We start from the raw sequence: 14,267 nt of genomic DNA on the forward strand, positions 1-14,267 counted from the left end.
GAACAGTTTAAATGTGTCTTGCAAACAAAGTTGTTATTAATCAAAGACCAGAAATGCCCGTTTTATTAGCAAAGATTTAAAAAGGAAGATTAATTGAGATACTTAGTGCTGGAACACACATTCTGGTGAGACAGTGGGGGATATGTTGTTAGTGTTTACCCACATACAGAATATCTTTCATCTTCAGGTGTAAACTTCCTATGAGATTTTCATTAGCAGTTTCTTGATTTCCATTAACCGTCACGGAGAGGAATTTCTTCCTCATGTCTAATTGAAATCCACCTTCTTCCACTTGGAAGCCACTACCCCTTGTCCTGTCACTCCATGCCTTTGGACAAAGTCCTTCTCCAGCTCTCCTGGAGGCTCCCCTCAAACTCTAAAGGCTGCTCTAAGGTCTCTCCAGGCTGAACAATCCCAATTCTCCCAGCCTGCCTCCATAGCAGAAGTGCTCCAGCCCTCTGATCACCTGGGTGGCCTCCTTTGGGCCCACTCTAACAGTTCCATGGAAGGACAACAATTCTCAAAGACTAATTTAAGAGCATAAAGTTCTGACTTTCCCTGGAGTCAGCAAATGTTTTGGATGCAACTCTGCTGCTAACTCCTTCAGAGTAGGATCAATGACCTCCACTTTATCAACAACAGTCTCTCAAGAGATCAGTTCCCTCGACAGCAAGACATGCATGTGACAAAGGAACAGACTGTGGGGCTGCTGGATACCCCTCCCACGCTTCCCTTTGCTTAAATCTTCTCTTTGGTTTATAGAAGCCTCACAGTAGTCAAAACAAGTAGATGAAATTGTAGTTTGGAATAAAATCTGAGTTACAGCTTACTGGCAAATGTTAGACTGCTGACCAAATGGTGGCCACAGCAATCACCACTAACTCTCCTTTGATGTAGGTTCAGTGCAGCTTGGTATTGAGAGGTTTGCTGGAGTGAAGTTTTGCAACACAATTCTCTTCCTCAGTTAAAGTGCATAACACAAGTTTTTGACTAACAGTCAGATCACACCTCAATAAAAAGAGGTGTCACTTAAATACTGACATGTGCAAGCCAGCCTTCTAATAAAGGAACCACACTGAGGGCCCAGACTGCTTCTATTCCTTTGCTGCTTGGAGGTCAGAAGGAACTGAAGCTGCTAGAATGTCATGTCTGCTTTCATTGCAATGCCACTGCAACATTTGGAAACAATGAAGAGACAAGAAGAGAAAGCTCTAATGGACATAATTTCCAGCAGAACAATTCCAGAGCTGCACTCAATTAAATAGGAATAGGCAAAGCTTTTGCAAGGGAGAAAAAAATCATATTGTTTTTCATCTGAAATGTCCTACATGATACAGCTTCAAACTGGGAGAAGCTCAACTTAGATGAGATGTGAGGAAGAAATTCTTCCCCAGGAGGGTGTTGAGGCACTGGAAGAGGTTGCCCAGAAGAGCTGTGGAGGCCCCAAGCCTGGCAGTGTTTAGAGGCAGGATGCATGGGGCCTTGAACAAGCTGGTGTAGTAGAAGCTGTCCCCTGCCCATGGCATGTGGGGGTTGGAACTAGATGATACTGAAGTTCCCAAACCATTCTATGACTCTATGATAGAATGCACTTTTTATTTTCGTATGCAAACATGATGGTGTAAAATACCACGAGCTCTTGGGGGCTTTGGGGTTTTTTAATGAACCAGCATCAATGTATTCTTACCTTTTTGTCCTCTTTAGACTTCCTAATGCTGTGTGAAGGGCCAAATTTGTTCTGCATGCAAAACACCTTCTTGGACCATTCACTTTTGTGAGATTTTAGCTGTGGCTGGCCAAAGCTGCCATCGACTCTGTACCTGTCAGCAGGGATCTTACTCATTGGTGGGGGAAGAGTCGCACAGTTCACGCTTGACCAGCCGTCCGTGGAATCCGTGTAGGACTCCTGGTCACTGGCATTTCCATGCTGCCATTCCTGCAGGACATGCACAGGCAACCACCTCTGATTGCCTGGGCCTGCAGTGTTTTTCTTGGATGGGGGTACTGAATTTCGGGAGGAGACCAGTGGAACTTCAATACGAGCAGAAGGACTCAGGTGCTTGCTTACACTCTGGGGCTTCTCACTAGGAATTGCTTCTAAAGGAATGTTTCCTTCCTGTTCATGACAGAAGCCATTCCAATGGGAAGGAGGCTGATTCTGTCCCCTTCCTACTGGATTTTCCCATATGCTGCTAGGAATGTGTTTACTTGGATTGCTCCCCAAATCAACCACCAGAACTCTATTATTCTTTTCTTCTTGGTTAAAATTCCCAATTCCGCTGTCGCTGTTACTGCTCGTGCTGTTATTCTGATGAGCATCTGCATCACCATCAAGAAAAGCCCTGGCACGCATTCCCTCAATCAACTCCCCCATATCCCTGTACAGGACAGAAATAAACTGCAGGACTGGTAGAGATGACGTTGGGAACTCCAAGCAGCCGTTTGTGTCTGGATCCGCTGTACATTCCAATCCAAAACGCCTTGCTACACCCTGATGAATTTTATGATGAAACAGTTCGGGATCCACCATAAAAACATGGCAAGATGTCCTCAGAACCCCTTCATCTTCCTGAGCCAAGCTTGCATCATCATTTGTCTGCATTGTAACTAGCCCAAAGAATCTCCTGTCATCCGGGCAAACAGCGCTGAACGCCAGTTTCTCCGCAGGATACTCTGCCACCACCCCTGATTTGTCGCTGCAGAGCTGGATGCAGTCGTGCATTATCTTCATCATCACCAGGGAATGGATTTTCTGCTCCGCCCGCAGGCGCCTCATGCACCCACGGATAGCCTGCAGACTCTCTGTTTCCAAATTGGAGGTTGTGGAAGGAAGCTCAATGGATCCCAGGTAACCTACAATCATGGCCACGTTTAATATGCTTGCATCTAATCCAAAGTCCTCTGCGCCCTCCAGTCCCATTCTAAAAACGGAATCGTCATTCAGGACTTTGGATATTTCTTCCTTTGACAGGAGGTTTGGATTGCTTTCATTGCCACTTTCAAATCTAATGGCAGCAGAAGCTGAAAATGATCTCTGCTTTGGTGCAGAATGATCTGAGTTACCAGCACAAAGAGTAGGATTCTCAAAGATCATGTTGAAAATGCCACCAGACTGCATTTCTTCAACGACTTTCTCTGCTCTGTTTATACCCAGAGCTTTAGAGTCAGGCTTGGGTTTCAGCCATCCCTTCCCATCATAAAAACCAACTTCTTCATCACTTGAACATGAGTCCATGTGACTAATCCCTTCAGCAATGACCATATGCAGCACTCCAGAACATTTTCCTATAAGTTTCACAACATCTTCATGAGAGGCTTTTTTCACATTGATTTCATTAACTGCAAATATCTGATCTCCTGCTTTAAGCCCCACATAATCTGCGGGGCTTCCCTTCATAACACAACTAAGAACACAAGGAGCTTGCCCAGAAAGGGTGAATCCATAACCTGCTCTTCCTCTAGCAACTTCCACGTTTCTTATCCGAGGAGGAGCATGCACGTTGAGTCGACGTTTGACTGTCTCTCCTGGCCTATACATTTTGAGGTTGTTTGGGTTATTCCCTGAAACAGGAAGGCTTTCAATCAGTCCTTTTTTCATTCATGTTTCAAGACATCCTTCATCTGATGAAGCTCTAAAGAAAGAAATGGGGGGGGAAAAAAAAGCCATTTTAATTCTCAATCACATTTCAGGATTTTTAGTACCCAATATTCCCTTTACATCTTCAGAAAGACTCTACTGAAAACTATTGCTGAAGAATTAACACAACACTCAAAACAATTTGAAAAGAACAGGTACCACAGTCTTAATTTTACTGATGAGAGCAGCACATCAAAGGAAGTGGCTGTCCAAAATGACAAACTAAATGTCATAGAATCAATAAGGTTGGAAGAGACCTCAAAGATCATCAAGTCCAACCTGTCACCCAACACCTCAGGACTACTGTCAAAGAGCAGAATCTAAGCCTTGTTGTGTACAGCTAATGTGTTTACACCATAGCAGGTTACACCTTCCCCAACCTTACCTACTATTCAGTTAACTTCTGGCTTACTGCATCATTCCAATACCACCACATTTTACAGCAGAGTGAAAATTCTGGGTGAAGTTCATCCATGCTTTCCCAGCAACACAAAGCTCAACCTCTTTTGTACTCCCTAGTGTTGCCTCCATCTCTCTACTGACTGACTGCAACGGCAGCTTAAAAGAAGTATCTCAAACTCCAGCTTTCACACAGATTTCAGCTACACATGCAACAAATGGGCATTCAGTCATGTTAGACCAAAAGGATCCAAAATCAGATTCACTGTTACACCAGTCAATTAACCAACTAAAAAAATCATTTGTCACAAAGCAAACACTATTACAAAAATGCCTTTCAGTCAGTAATTCCTACACCCATATGTTTTAGTTTAGCTTAAAAATTAACAACAACCCAAAAAAAGGAGGAAAAAAGAAGGAACTCCACATTGCTGCTAGTATCAATCTAGTCATGACTTTAAAAGTGAGATAAAGCAGCTTTATATGAACAGCAACACACACAGCTGAGTAATAGGGCACAGAACTAATACAGCTTAACGACCACGAAACACTTCACATGACATTTCAGACCAATAGATACAAATTAAGACTTGTTCACTAATTTGAAATAACATAATTTACTCATACCTATCAGCTTTGTCCCCAAACTGCAAAACAAAAAGGAACTTTTCAGCTTTCTGCCAGCATGCGTTCTGGTTTACCATTTAAGACACCAAAAGTACCAGTTATGATTGAATTGTACTTTACCCCACAAACGTTGCCTTTCTTCATGGACTGTTTTTACATACCTATGCTTGCTTTTCATGTAATTTTCAAGCCCTCTGCTCCTAGATAACAATCCTTATTTGCTTACTTCCAAGGGCGAGAGGCGGTTTGTTTCCTGCTTCTGCTCGTTAACTCATAGCAACAAAAAGAGCAAACAGAAACAAGCCACCGACTTCTATTATAGGCTGTTAGACTCTAACCTCCACAGTTGCAGGGGGCAGTGAGGGAGCATGTGAAGTTTAAGGCTACACCACTGACCACCAGCTCATTTTGAAAAGCCTTTGGAAACAAGCTGATACCCAGCAGGACGGTACCCATGTTGATGTGCTCTTCTATTTTTTGGTGAAAAGCACAGGACTGGTTGGCTTCTTTTTGTTTTTTCGAAAGTGAGACTGTACGAGGCTAAAGCATGCAAACTGGAGGCACACAGACCGCTCCCTCATCCCTCACACAGGTCTTGGAAGTGCTGGGAGAAGCCTCTCCAGCATGGGTGCTACTCATTAAAGCAGAACTTTCACAAACGGTGCCACTACAAAGCTACAAACGAAGTTAAGAAATTTGAATTCCACTCACTATTCAAATGCGGTCCATGTTCATAGACAAGTTACACAAGAACTATAACAGCACAACCTGTAGGAGACAGCTACCACTTGTTTGAGGACTTGAGCAGGGTAATACTTTAATTAAAACATCTTATCAGCATTTCACAATTGGCAAACCACACCACTATGTTTGCTGGATAAGCAGCAATTGCTCTGCCAGAAAACAATTAGGTGTACCTAGCGTGATCATTCAGAAACGACCGACTTTAATTAGTACCAGCAGGCTTAAAACTAGTTGTTAAAAACTCCCCTCACACCGAAGCCAGTGTACGAAGAGTAAAGAACACAACCAGGACATTTGCTGGTTTGGCTGACAAGTATCATGCGACCAAGGACCACGTTTTCTAAAGCTATTGTATAAACAATCGCGCGTTTGCAATTCGGATTAATTTATTTGCTATACATAAGAAGGTGACAAGGTTTTGTTGGCGGTTAAAGACCTCTTTCCCCTCCAAACCCCTCGCCCCCCCGCCAGCTTTTCTTGCAAACACGTTCCAAAGCTGTTGGGACACCGAGCAGAGGAGCAGATTTGAGGCTGAAGCAGCCACGCACAAGATGAGGAATAAAAGCAGCCAGGAAAAGGCTCGGGATGGTTCTGAACTCCCGGAGCTTCCAGGCAAAGGGCAGAACCAGGAGGGACACGTCTGGCTCCCGGTTTAACGCCCTAAAAGTTACGCTGCCGGCTTCTCGGGCGGCATAAAGCAGCCGGCGGCTGCCCACCCCGCAGTGAGGGCTGGTGGCCCCAGAAGCGGAGGGGCTGTGCCCGGGACGCGGGACGGGAGGGTAACCCGGCAGGCCGCGGGGCGGATCGGAGGGGCGGGCGGCGGGTCCACGCCTCGAGCAACGGTCCGCGGGGTTACACATTAACCACCCCGCGGGGCAGCCGCTTCCCGGGAGGGTGGAGCTGCGGGGAGGGGAGAAGCGGCACCTGAGCCCGCAGGGACAGTTTGAAAAATCAAGCGGTAAAAAGAGGGGAGGACAAGAGGAACCGCGACAGCTCCCCCCCCCCCCCCCCCCCTCCATCTCTGCCCGCCGGGGGTCGCGGGCAGCGCCACAGCCCGAGGGGCGCGAAGAGGGGGCGGCCCAGGCGCTGCCCTCCCCTCGGCTCCCCCCACCGAGCTCCCCTCCCCCTCAGCCCCCTCCCACCGCCCATCTGCTGCCCCGCTCCGCACACCACACCCCGAGCGGGGTCCCGGGCCGAGCGCTCGGCGGCGACAGGGTGCTGCGAGAGCCGGGTAGGCACTCCCCCGCTCAGACCCACTCACCTCCGTTCTCCCGGGACTCCGGCTACTCTATTGAGGCACCAGCTCTCCCCGGTCACCGAGGAGACGGGCGCCGGGCTCCGCCACACAGCGCTCCGGCCACTGGCTGCAAGGAGCTGTCAGTCACCGCACTCACCCGGCAGGGGTGGCGGTCGGGTTCCCGGACAGAGAAAGGGGAGAGACAATACCCGGCGCTAAAGAACTACAACTCCCGGCGTGCCGTGCGAGGGCCTCGCTCACTCCGTCCGTGCGGAGCGGGCCTTCTGGGGCATACCGGGATGCGTAGTTCCTTTGCCTCCGCGAGCCGCCCCGCCTGGGTGCGGTGGGCAGCGGGGAGCGGAGTGCGCAGGCGCGGAGGCTGCTGGCGCCCTTTCGAACGAAGCCCGGTAGCCGCGGAGGGAGCGAGCGAGCTAGAGAAACGGGGGAGAAGTTAAATGAACCGCATCGCAGAGCAGCGACAACTTGATCGGCCCTCTCGGAGCGGGGAGAACAAAGTGGAGCCACTGTTCGTGTTCATAGCGTGACGGCCTTAGCTGGCGGCGGAGGGACTCGTTAGAATAACCCGCAGCGCTGGAGCGGAGCCGAGGAGAACTACAGAGTGGTGGGCGTTTGGAAGGGATCTCTGAAAAAACGTCGAGTCCAACCCCTGTACTAGAGCAGGATCACCCAGTGCAAGTCACCCGGGAACACGTCCAGGCTGGTTTTGAATGCCTCCAGAGATGGAGACTCCACCAGCTCTCTGGGCAGGTTGGTCAGGGAGGACAGGCCGGGAGGCCGCCGGAGCTGTATCAGACAGGTGTGCCGTGCCTTTGAAGCCGGGGAAGAAAGGTAAAGATGAGAGTGGGAGGGAGCAGGCTGGCATTAGGTTTAACCATTAAGCCACCCAATGAAGGCGAACAGGCAGATGAGGCATTTTTATAGTAAAGCATCCAAAAGGCAAGAGTATAGGTAAAGGGGAAGTCTTGCCACCCAAATGGCAACAGGGTCTCGGGATACATTAGCGACAGCTCTTTGTTTCAAAAGGGCAGTAGGAGAAAACCTGGTTTCAAAAATGGGAGGAGGGGAAGATGGTACACATAGAAGTGAACGTCGGTTAAGAGATTCCTGTGGTCCAGAAAAAGGGAAGAGTTAACAAAATCGATTGGATTTTCCTACAGGACCTGAAGAGATTTTGTGAGCCTTGCAGAACACTCTGATCGTTAATTATTAACAAGGGCTCGTAGAAGTCATTTGTAGGTGAGGGCTTTCTTCGTTTCATTGCCCTTCTCTATGCACTGGAGACCTGAAATGGAACGGAACCTACCAGTCTCAAGGTGAAGAAAAAATGGTTGCTTTTATTTTGTTGGGTTTTTTTGAGTCTCCAGTGCAGGATACCTATATCCCACAGCTCACTATTGCTGTTATGTCTGTAAGATAACTAATAAAATTTAAAACAGTGGCTTGATGGTTTAGCTTCAGTCATTTGTCTTTTTCTCAGTCTAGGAAATTGTTCCTTAATATCTCCTTCCCTTTCTGAAATGCTCACAGTGTGCTGAGGGAAAAAAAAAACAGGAGGGGAAAAAACCCACAAAAACATGGGCCAAAACAGAAAGCACATTGGAGAAATAAAGGTTCCTTCTCCTTTGACCATCTGTCTTCTTGTTCCATTGGTTTTTACTTTGTCAGTCCATCCCAAGGAGACTTCTACCAACATGAAACAGTTTAGATAGATTTCAGTTTTATTATTACCTCTCTCACCAGATGTTATAGAGAAAGCTTCTGAAGGTGAAAGCAACTGAATAAAATCAGCATTATTTCTTTGCCTTATCCTCACAGGTGACAACTTACCAGATCAGTGTAAAATGACAAGGAGATCAACTAGCTAGCTTCTCCAGACATACTGCACCCTCTAAAAGCAATTATTGATTTTTTAGGGAGGCTAAACATTTAAAAAGAAAATTGACTGATTGATTATCTTTTTTTAAACCTCCCATGATTGATTCTTGGGGGTGTGGTACAATCTGTTTTAAAAACACTTTAGAGATTGAAAACTTGCCCAAAGAGGAAATAGTTCTTCATCCTTTTGGGGAGATGTCAGAGGGACAAGAGTTGCATTCCACAAACAGAAAGCGGTGTTTTAGTTTGTCATCCTTGAATAGTCCAATTATTTCCAGCTTTCTTAGCACGCTGTCAAAACTATGTGTCTTTTGCCACCATTACTGTTGCCTGTGCTACCCCAACAGATATGGCACTGACTTGCACTATGCCTTTGCCTACAGAAGATAAGATTGGGCAGCCCTGCATTTCAAACAGTCTGACCTTGTAAAGAGCTGTAACAAGAGAATCTGGAGAGTGACAAGTAGCAGAATAAAGTGGAATTGTAACAGTTTTGCAGAGGTATCTGCAGGTCTCCTGCTGAGCCTTTCTGGAGTTAATACAAAGACGTTATGTTTTATTGGGTTTGGAAGAGGAGGGATTCTAAAAGTTGTGCCAGTTGTGACTATACAAGAATAACTCCAAGGCAGTGTCAGGTTTCCTCTTCCACAGATACTGAACCTGTTCTATTTGTGTTAACCGACACAATTGATCGGCCTTTTGTAATCGCGCAGGAGTGTGTAATGAGCCTGACTTCACAGGAGGCTTTTCTGTGGCAGAGTAGAATTCCCCACCTGAGTATTGCTCGGCAAGGAGGAAATGAACCCTAGAGACTGGCAATGGAAACAGGTGTGCTCACACAGCCTGCCTGCAGGCAAAACCATCCAGCTCATCCTGAATGAATTCAGTGCTTCTTTTCAGCGTTTTGGGAACTGGTGATAAAGACTTCATATTAGGATCTGGAACGAGGTGATTAACGGCTCCTCAGAAATCCACACAAGGTCTCAGCTGCAACTTCTCTTGCTGTTTTCACCACTGTTGGAGACAATAAAGGAAGAAAGGGTGTGAAACAAAGTGATAAGGATTTGTGGCTTTGGGGCTGTAAAAGCTTTGGCTTATAAGCTTAAGTAGCTTAATGCTGGGTGTACAGACATCTCAATCACACCAAGGGTGGCTGTCACAAAACAGCTTGTCAGATTTGATCTGGTGAGGTTTACAATGCATCCTGCAAGGAAGTGTGATTGCTGCTATCACACACCCCAGATGAGAAAATCACCTTGGTCCAGCGTCTGATGCAGAATCTATGGTTCAAATTACCATTGTTTAATTACTATGCCTAAAGGAATGGAAGTGTTGGTTGCTCTGAAAAGGTTTGGGTTTAGACACTCAGAAATATCTTCACATAAATGTCAGTTTTCTCATGGATATTAAGAGCACAAGCCCTATGAGGAGAAGCTGAGGGATTGTTTAGCCTGGAGAAGAGGAGGCTCAGGGAAGACCTTATTGCTGTCTACAACTACCTGAAGGGAGGTTGTAGCCAGGAGGGGGTTGGTCTCTTCTCCCAGGTGGCCAGCACCAGAACAAGAGGACACAGTCTCAAGGTGTGCCAGGGGAAGTTTAGGCTGGAGGTGAGGAGAAAGTTCTTCCCAGAGAGAGTTGTTAGCCATTGGAATAGGCTGCCCAGGGAGGTGGTAGAGTCGCCATCCCTGGAGGTGTTCAGGAGAGGATTGGTGCCATGGTTTAGTAGTCATGAGGTGTTGGGTGACAGGTTGGACTTGATCTTTGAGGTCTCTACCAACCTTATTGATTCTATGATGTGAACCAGCTCTAAGTCAGCTGAAATCCTTAGATACAGATGAGATGTAGATTTAAGCCCTATGTGGACAGTTGTATATTTGTGGAAGATTTAACAGTGGTGTATTTCACCTTCATCTAGACATGTTCCAAGTCAAGCTAAGTGAAAAAGAAGTTCATCAGATCAAGATTAAAAGAAGTTTAGCATCATAGTTCCCACCACACCAGTTTGTGTGGTCAAGGTTTTGTACATCCATCAAGAAGATTGCATTTGATCTAATTATATTGCATTAAATAGAAATTGCCAGTGAATCTGTAGGGGGAAGAATGAGGACCATGGAGAGTTTTTTAAAGTAGTTTCAATTAATTTTCTAAATATGTTTACTTTGCAGTGCATAGAAAATTGCTATTCCTATAGGTTCCCTCAGGCTTCCTCAAGCTGTGATAAGTACTTCTCAACATTGAAGTATGTGGCAAATTTTATAACCTTTAATAATATGCACCAACTCTTTTTTTCCCCCCTTTTTTCTTGCAATGCATAGCAATCCAGAACTCACCCCTGAGATAACAACAACACAGGCAGGAAGCTACTTCTGTTGAAAATGTTACCAATACATTTACCAGCCCAAACTCAAAAATAAGTGCTGTAATATCTTAAATATTTCATAGAATCATAGAATCAGTCAGGTTGGAAAAGACCTCAGAGATCATCGAGTCCGACCTGTCACCCGGCACCTCATGACTACCTAAGCCATGGCTTCAAGTGCCACATCCAATCCCCTCTTGAACACCAATGAAGACTTATTTGCCAAATTCTTAGAATCTGAGGGAAGAAGCACAAGTAAGACAACAAGGATTGTAAAAGGATTCATTTTCAGATGACTGAGGGCAGCTACTTTGAAAGATCTTCATATGAGCTACTTCCTTTAAAAAAATACTTTTGCACTGAACAAGAGGTTTGGAAGAGAAGGAACACCCTTCGCTACCACTGCAAATGTCTCACAGATACATGGTTCTTGTGGGTGACTTCAACCACCCAGACATTTGTTTGAAGAACAATACAAATACCTCACCTGTCATCCATCAGGTTCCTGGAATGCAGAGGACTGCTTCCTCATGCACATGTTAGATACGCCAACCAGGAATGAGGCACTGCTGGGCTTGCTAATCACAAACCAAGCAAACCTGCTTCGGAGCATCTCAGGGGTAGCCTGGGCTGCAGTGATCACAGCACAGTGGAGTTTGAGATCCTGCTGAGCATGCTAGAGGTTAGTATGAGGACAAAGGTTTTAGATTCTCCCCAGGGATCAATACTGGGCCCAATACTGTTTAGTAGTTTCATAAGTGATGATAGGACCAAGTGCACCTTGAGAAGCTGTGGAGAGGCTCCAAGCTTGGACCTGCTGAAAGGTAGCTTGGATGGGGCTGTGAGCAACCTGGTCTGGTAGGAGGTGCCCTTGCCCATGGCAAAAGAGTTGGAACTAGATAAACTCTAAGGTCCCTTCTCACCCAAACTATTCTATGATCCTATGAAGTTCGCTAATGTAACCAAACTGAGTGGGGAAGTGGACAGGTGGGAAGGGAGAGCCATCCTGCAGGAAGACCTGGATAGGCTGGAAATGGGCTAACAAGAACCTTATCAAGTACAATAAGGACAAATGTCTCGCACCTAGGAAAACATAATTTGGGAGTGCAGCTCAGACCTAGGGAGCAGCTCTGTGGATAGAGGCATGGGGGTCCTGATGGACAACAAGTTCAGCATGAGCAAACTGTGAGCTGCTGCAGCAATGAAAGCCAAGAGGATGTCGGGTTGCATCAAGGGCATTGCCAGCACAGATAAAGAAGTCATTATCCCACTCTAGTCAGCACTGGTCAGACCATGCCTGCAATCATATGTTTGGTTTTGGTCCTCACTATGCAGAATGGCATGGAAAGGCTGGAGAGGGTCCAGGGAAAGGCCACACAGATTATCAAAGGAGTAGGCAACAGCCTTATGAGGAAAAGAGATAACAGGGTTTGTTCAGCCTGGCGAAAAGAAGGCTCATATGTTCCATTATGTTCCAGCAGTTAAAGGGCGACTACAAAGAAGATGGACAGTCCCTTTTAACAGGGAGTCATGTTAAAGAGACATGGCACCAGAAATCCTGATTTGGCACAAGAGGAACATTCTTCACCATGAGAACAATCAGCCATTGGAATCATCTCCTCAGGGAAGAGGTGGATTCCCAACATTGGACACATTAAAGACTCAGCTGGACGGGGTGCTGGATCATCTTTGTAGACTGTGCTTTTGCCAAGAAAGATTGGACCAGGTGATCCTTGAGATCCCTTCTAACCTGGGATTCTAGGAGATACTTTTATCCAGGCTTAAACTGAGACCTTATCTGTAGTAGTTCCTTACCTCTAGATAGCTGGAGATAATTTTTCAAAGAACATACCTGCAACTATTCATCACTGGAAGCATGCTTCAGTGAAACCCCTTAAAATAAGCTGTAGGAGAATGCAAAATTTCAAACCAGAGAAATTATGCAGAAGAACAAAATTTCACCTCCAAAATGGCAAAGTAATTTAAATGTTGCTGTTAAAACACTTAAAAAAAAGATCAACACAAAAGTTTAATGATGCAGTCTCAAGCTTGCACACACAGGAAGTATGCTACCCATAAAATCAGGGGAAATAGACTAGCAATCTAGAGAGCAGATGGTGAGTATTTACTTGCTGACTTAACACCACCAAATGTTCCTAAATTTCCTTTTCAAATTTGCCTTTCATGTTACATTATCAGCGCAGGAGCTGCTCCTGCAAACATGTGCATACAGGGTTCAATACATTTACTCCTTCGAGTAGTCCCCCTGATTTCAGTACAAGAGGCTTTTCACACAACCAGGCTGTCAGCTCAGGGTGAGCCTCCAGAGCTGGGAACTCTTTTTGCCCACACTGAATTGGGCAGGTTTAGTCTGGGAAAATAGTTTTTTACATTCTCTCTGTGTTTTTTTTTTTCACCTGTTTTTTATTTGTACTTTGGAAAAGAGAGAGACTTTTGTGGAGAAAATGATAAAAGGCTTTCCATGGCCGTCAATATATTGCCTGGTTTTGTGGATGACTCTTAAACTTGGCAAGGCTTGAAATCTTAAAAGGCTTCTCCAGTTTGAAGTCAAGGAGTTAAAAAAAAAATACAGAGAGATAGTTAAAAACTATTTATCCAGCAAATCGTTAACATCAACATGAGAAAACACTGTTTAATTCTAGTGGGATCCTCCTGCAAATTACTTAACCTCTCTAGTCTGTGAAAAATCATACAGTCCTTGACTGGTTTGGGTTGGAAGGGACCTTAAAGATCATCTAGTAGCAACCCCCCTGCCATGGGCAAGGACACCTTCCACTAGACCAGGTTGCTTAAGATCTCCTCTAACCTAGTCTTGAACACCTCCAGGGAAGGGACATCCACAACCTCCCTAGGCAACCTGTTCCAGTGTCTCACCATCCTCACTGGAAAGAATTTCCTCCTAATATCCAGTCTAAATTTCCCTTCTCCCAGCTTCAGCCCACTCCCTTTGTCCTGTCACAACAATCCCTTGTAAAAAGTCCCTCCACAAATATTTTGGTTTCTTAATATTTTTCCACAGACTTATTTTCTCTGGTGGGAAAACAATGTCATGACTTGCTGTCCAACATTTATACCTTGCCTAAGTTATCTGTAGGAGCTGTCTAGTCAAGCTATACAGAATTTCACTAGTGATAGCTCTCACAGTCATACTGTCACTTCTCTCTTTCCACATTATCTTCTTTCTTCTGTTTTCATTTTCCTGTCTTTCAAAACATTGCATTCCTTCTCGTCCCTCTCATTACTTGCTTGAATTGGAGACATTTACTTTGCCCATTTGCCCAACATATTTTCCCATCTTGCACCACAAACCAATTCTCAATTGCTTGCATGTTTCTCACTGCCTCATT

The 14,267-nt window shown here is 45.5% G+C and overlaps 1 protein-coding gene across 1 annotated transcript in view; it reads right to left on the bottom strand.

The window, feature by feature from the left end:
• RGS12 (regulator of G protein signaling 12) overlaps window positions 1–6,750 on the bottom strand; it is a 90,268-nt gene extending 83,518 nt beyond the window's left edge. Inside the window, exons 1-2 of the mRNA XM_054172131.1 lie at window positions 6,669–6,750; window positions 1,688–3,632 (exon numbers count right to left, since the gene is read on the bottom strand). Coding sequence (XP_054028106.1) covers window positions 1,688–3,598 — 1,911 coding nt within the window. The 5' untranslated portion in view covers window positions 3,599–3,632; window positions 6,669–6,750. The remainder of the gene's footprint in view (window positions 1–1,687; window positions 3,633–6,668) is intronic.
• Between the last annotated feature and the right edge of the window lie 7,517 nt (window positions 6,751–14,267).

Source organism: Dryobates pubescens, chromosome 23, assembly GCF_014839835.1.
Source record: "Dryobates pubescens isolate bDryPub1 chromosome 23, bDryPub1.pri, whole genome shotgun sequence".
Lineage (NCBI taxonomy): Eukaryota > Metazoa > Chordata > Aves > Piciformes > Picidae > Dryobates > Dryobates pubescens.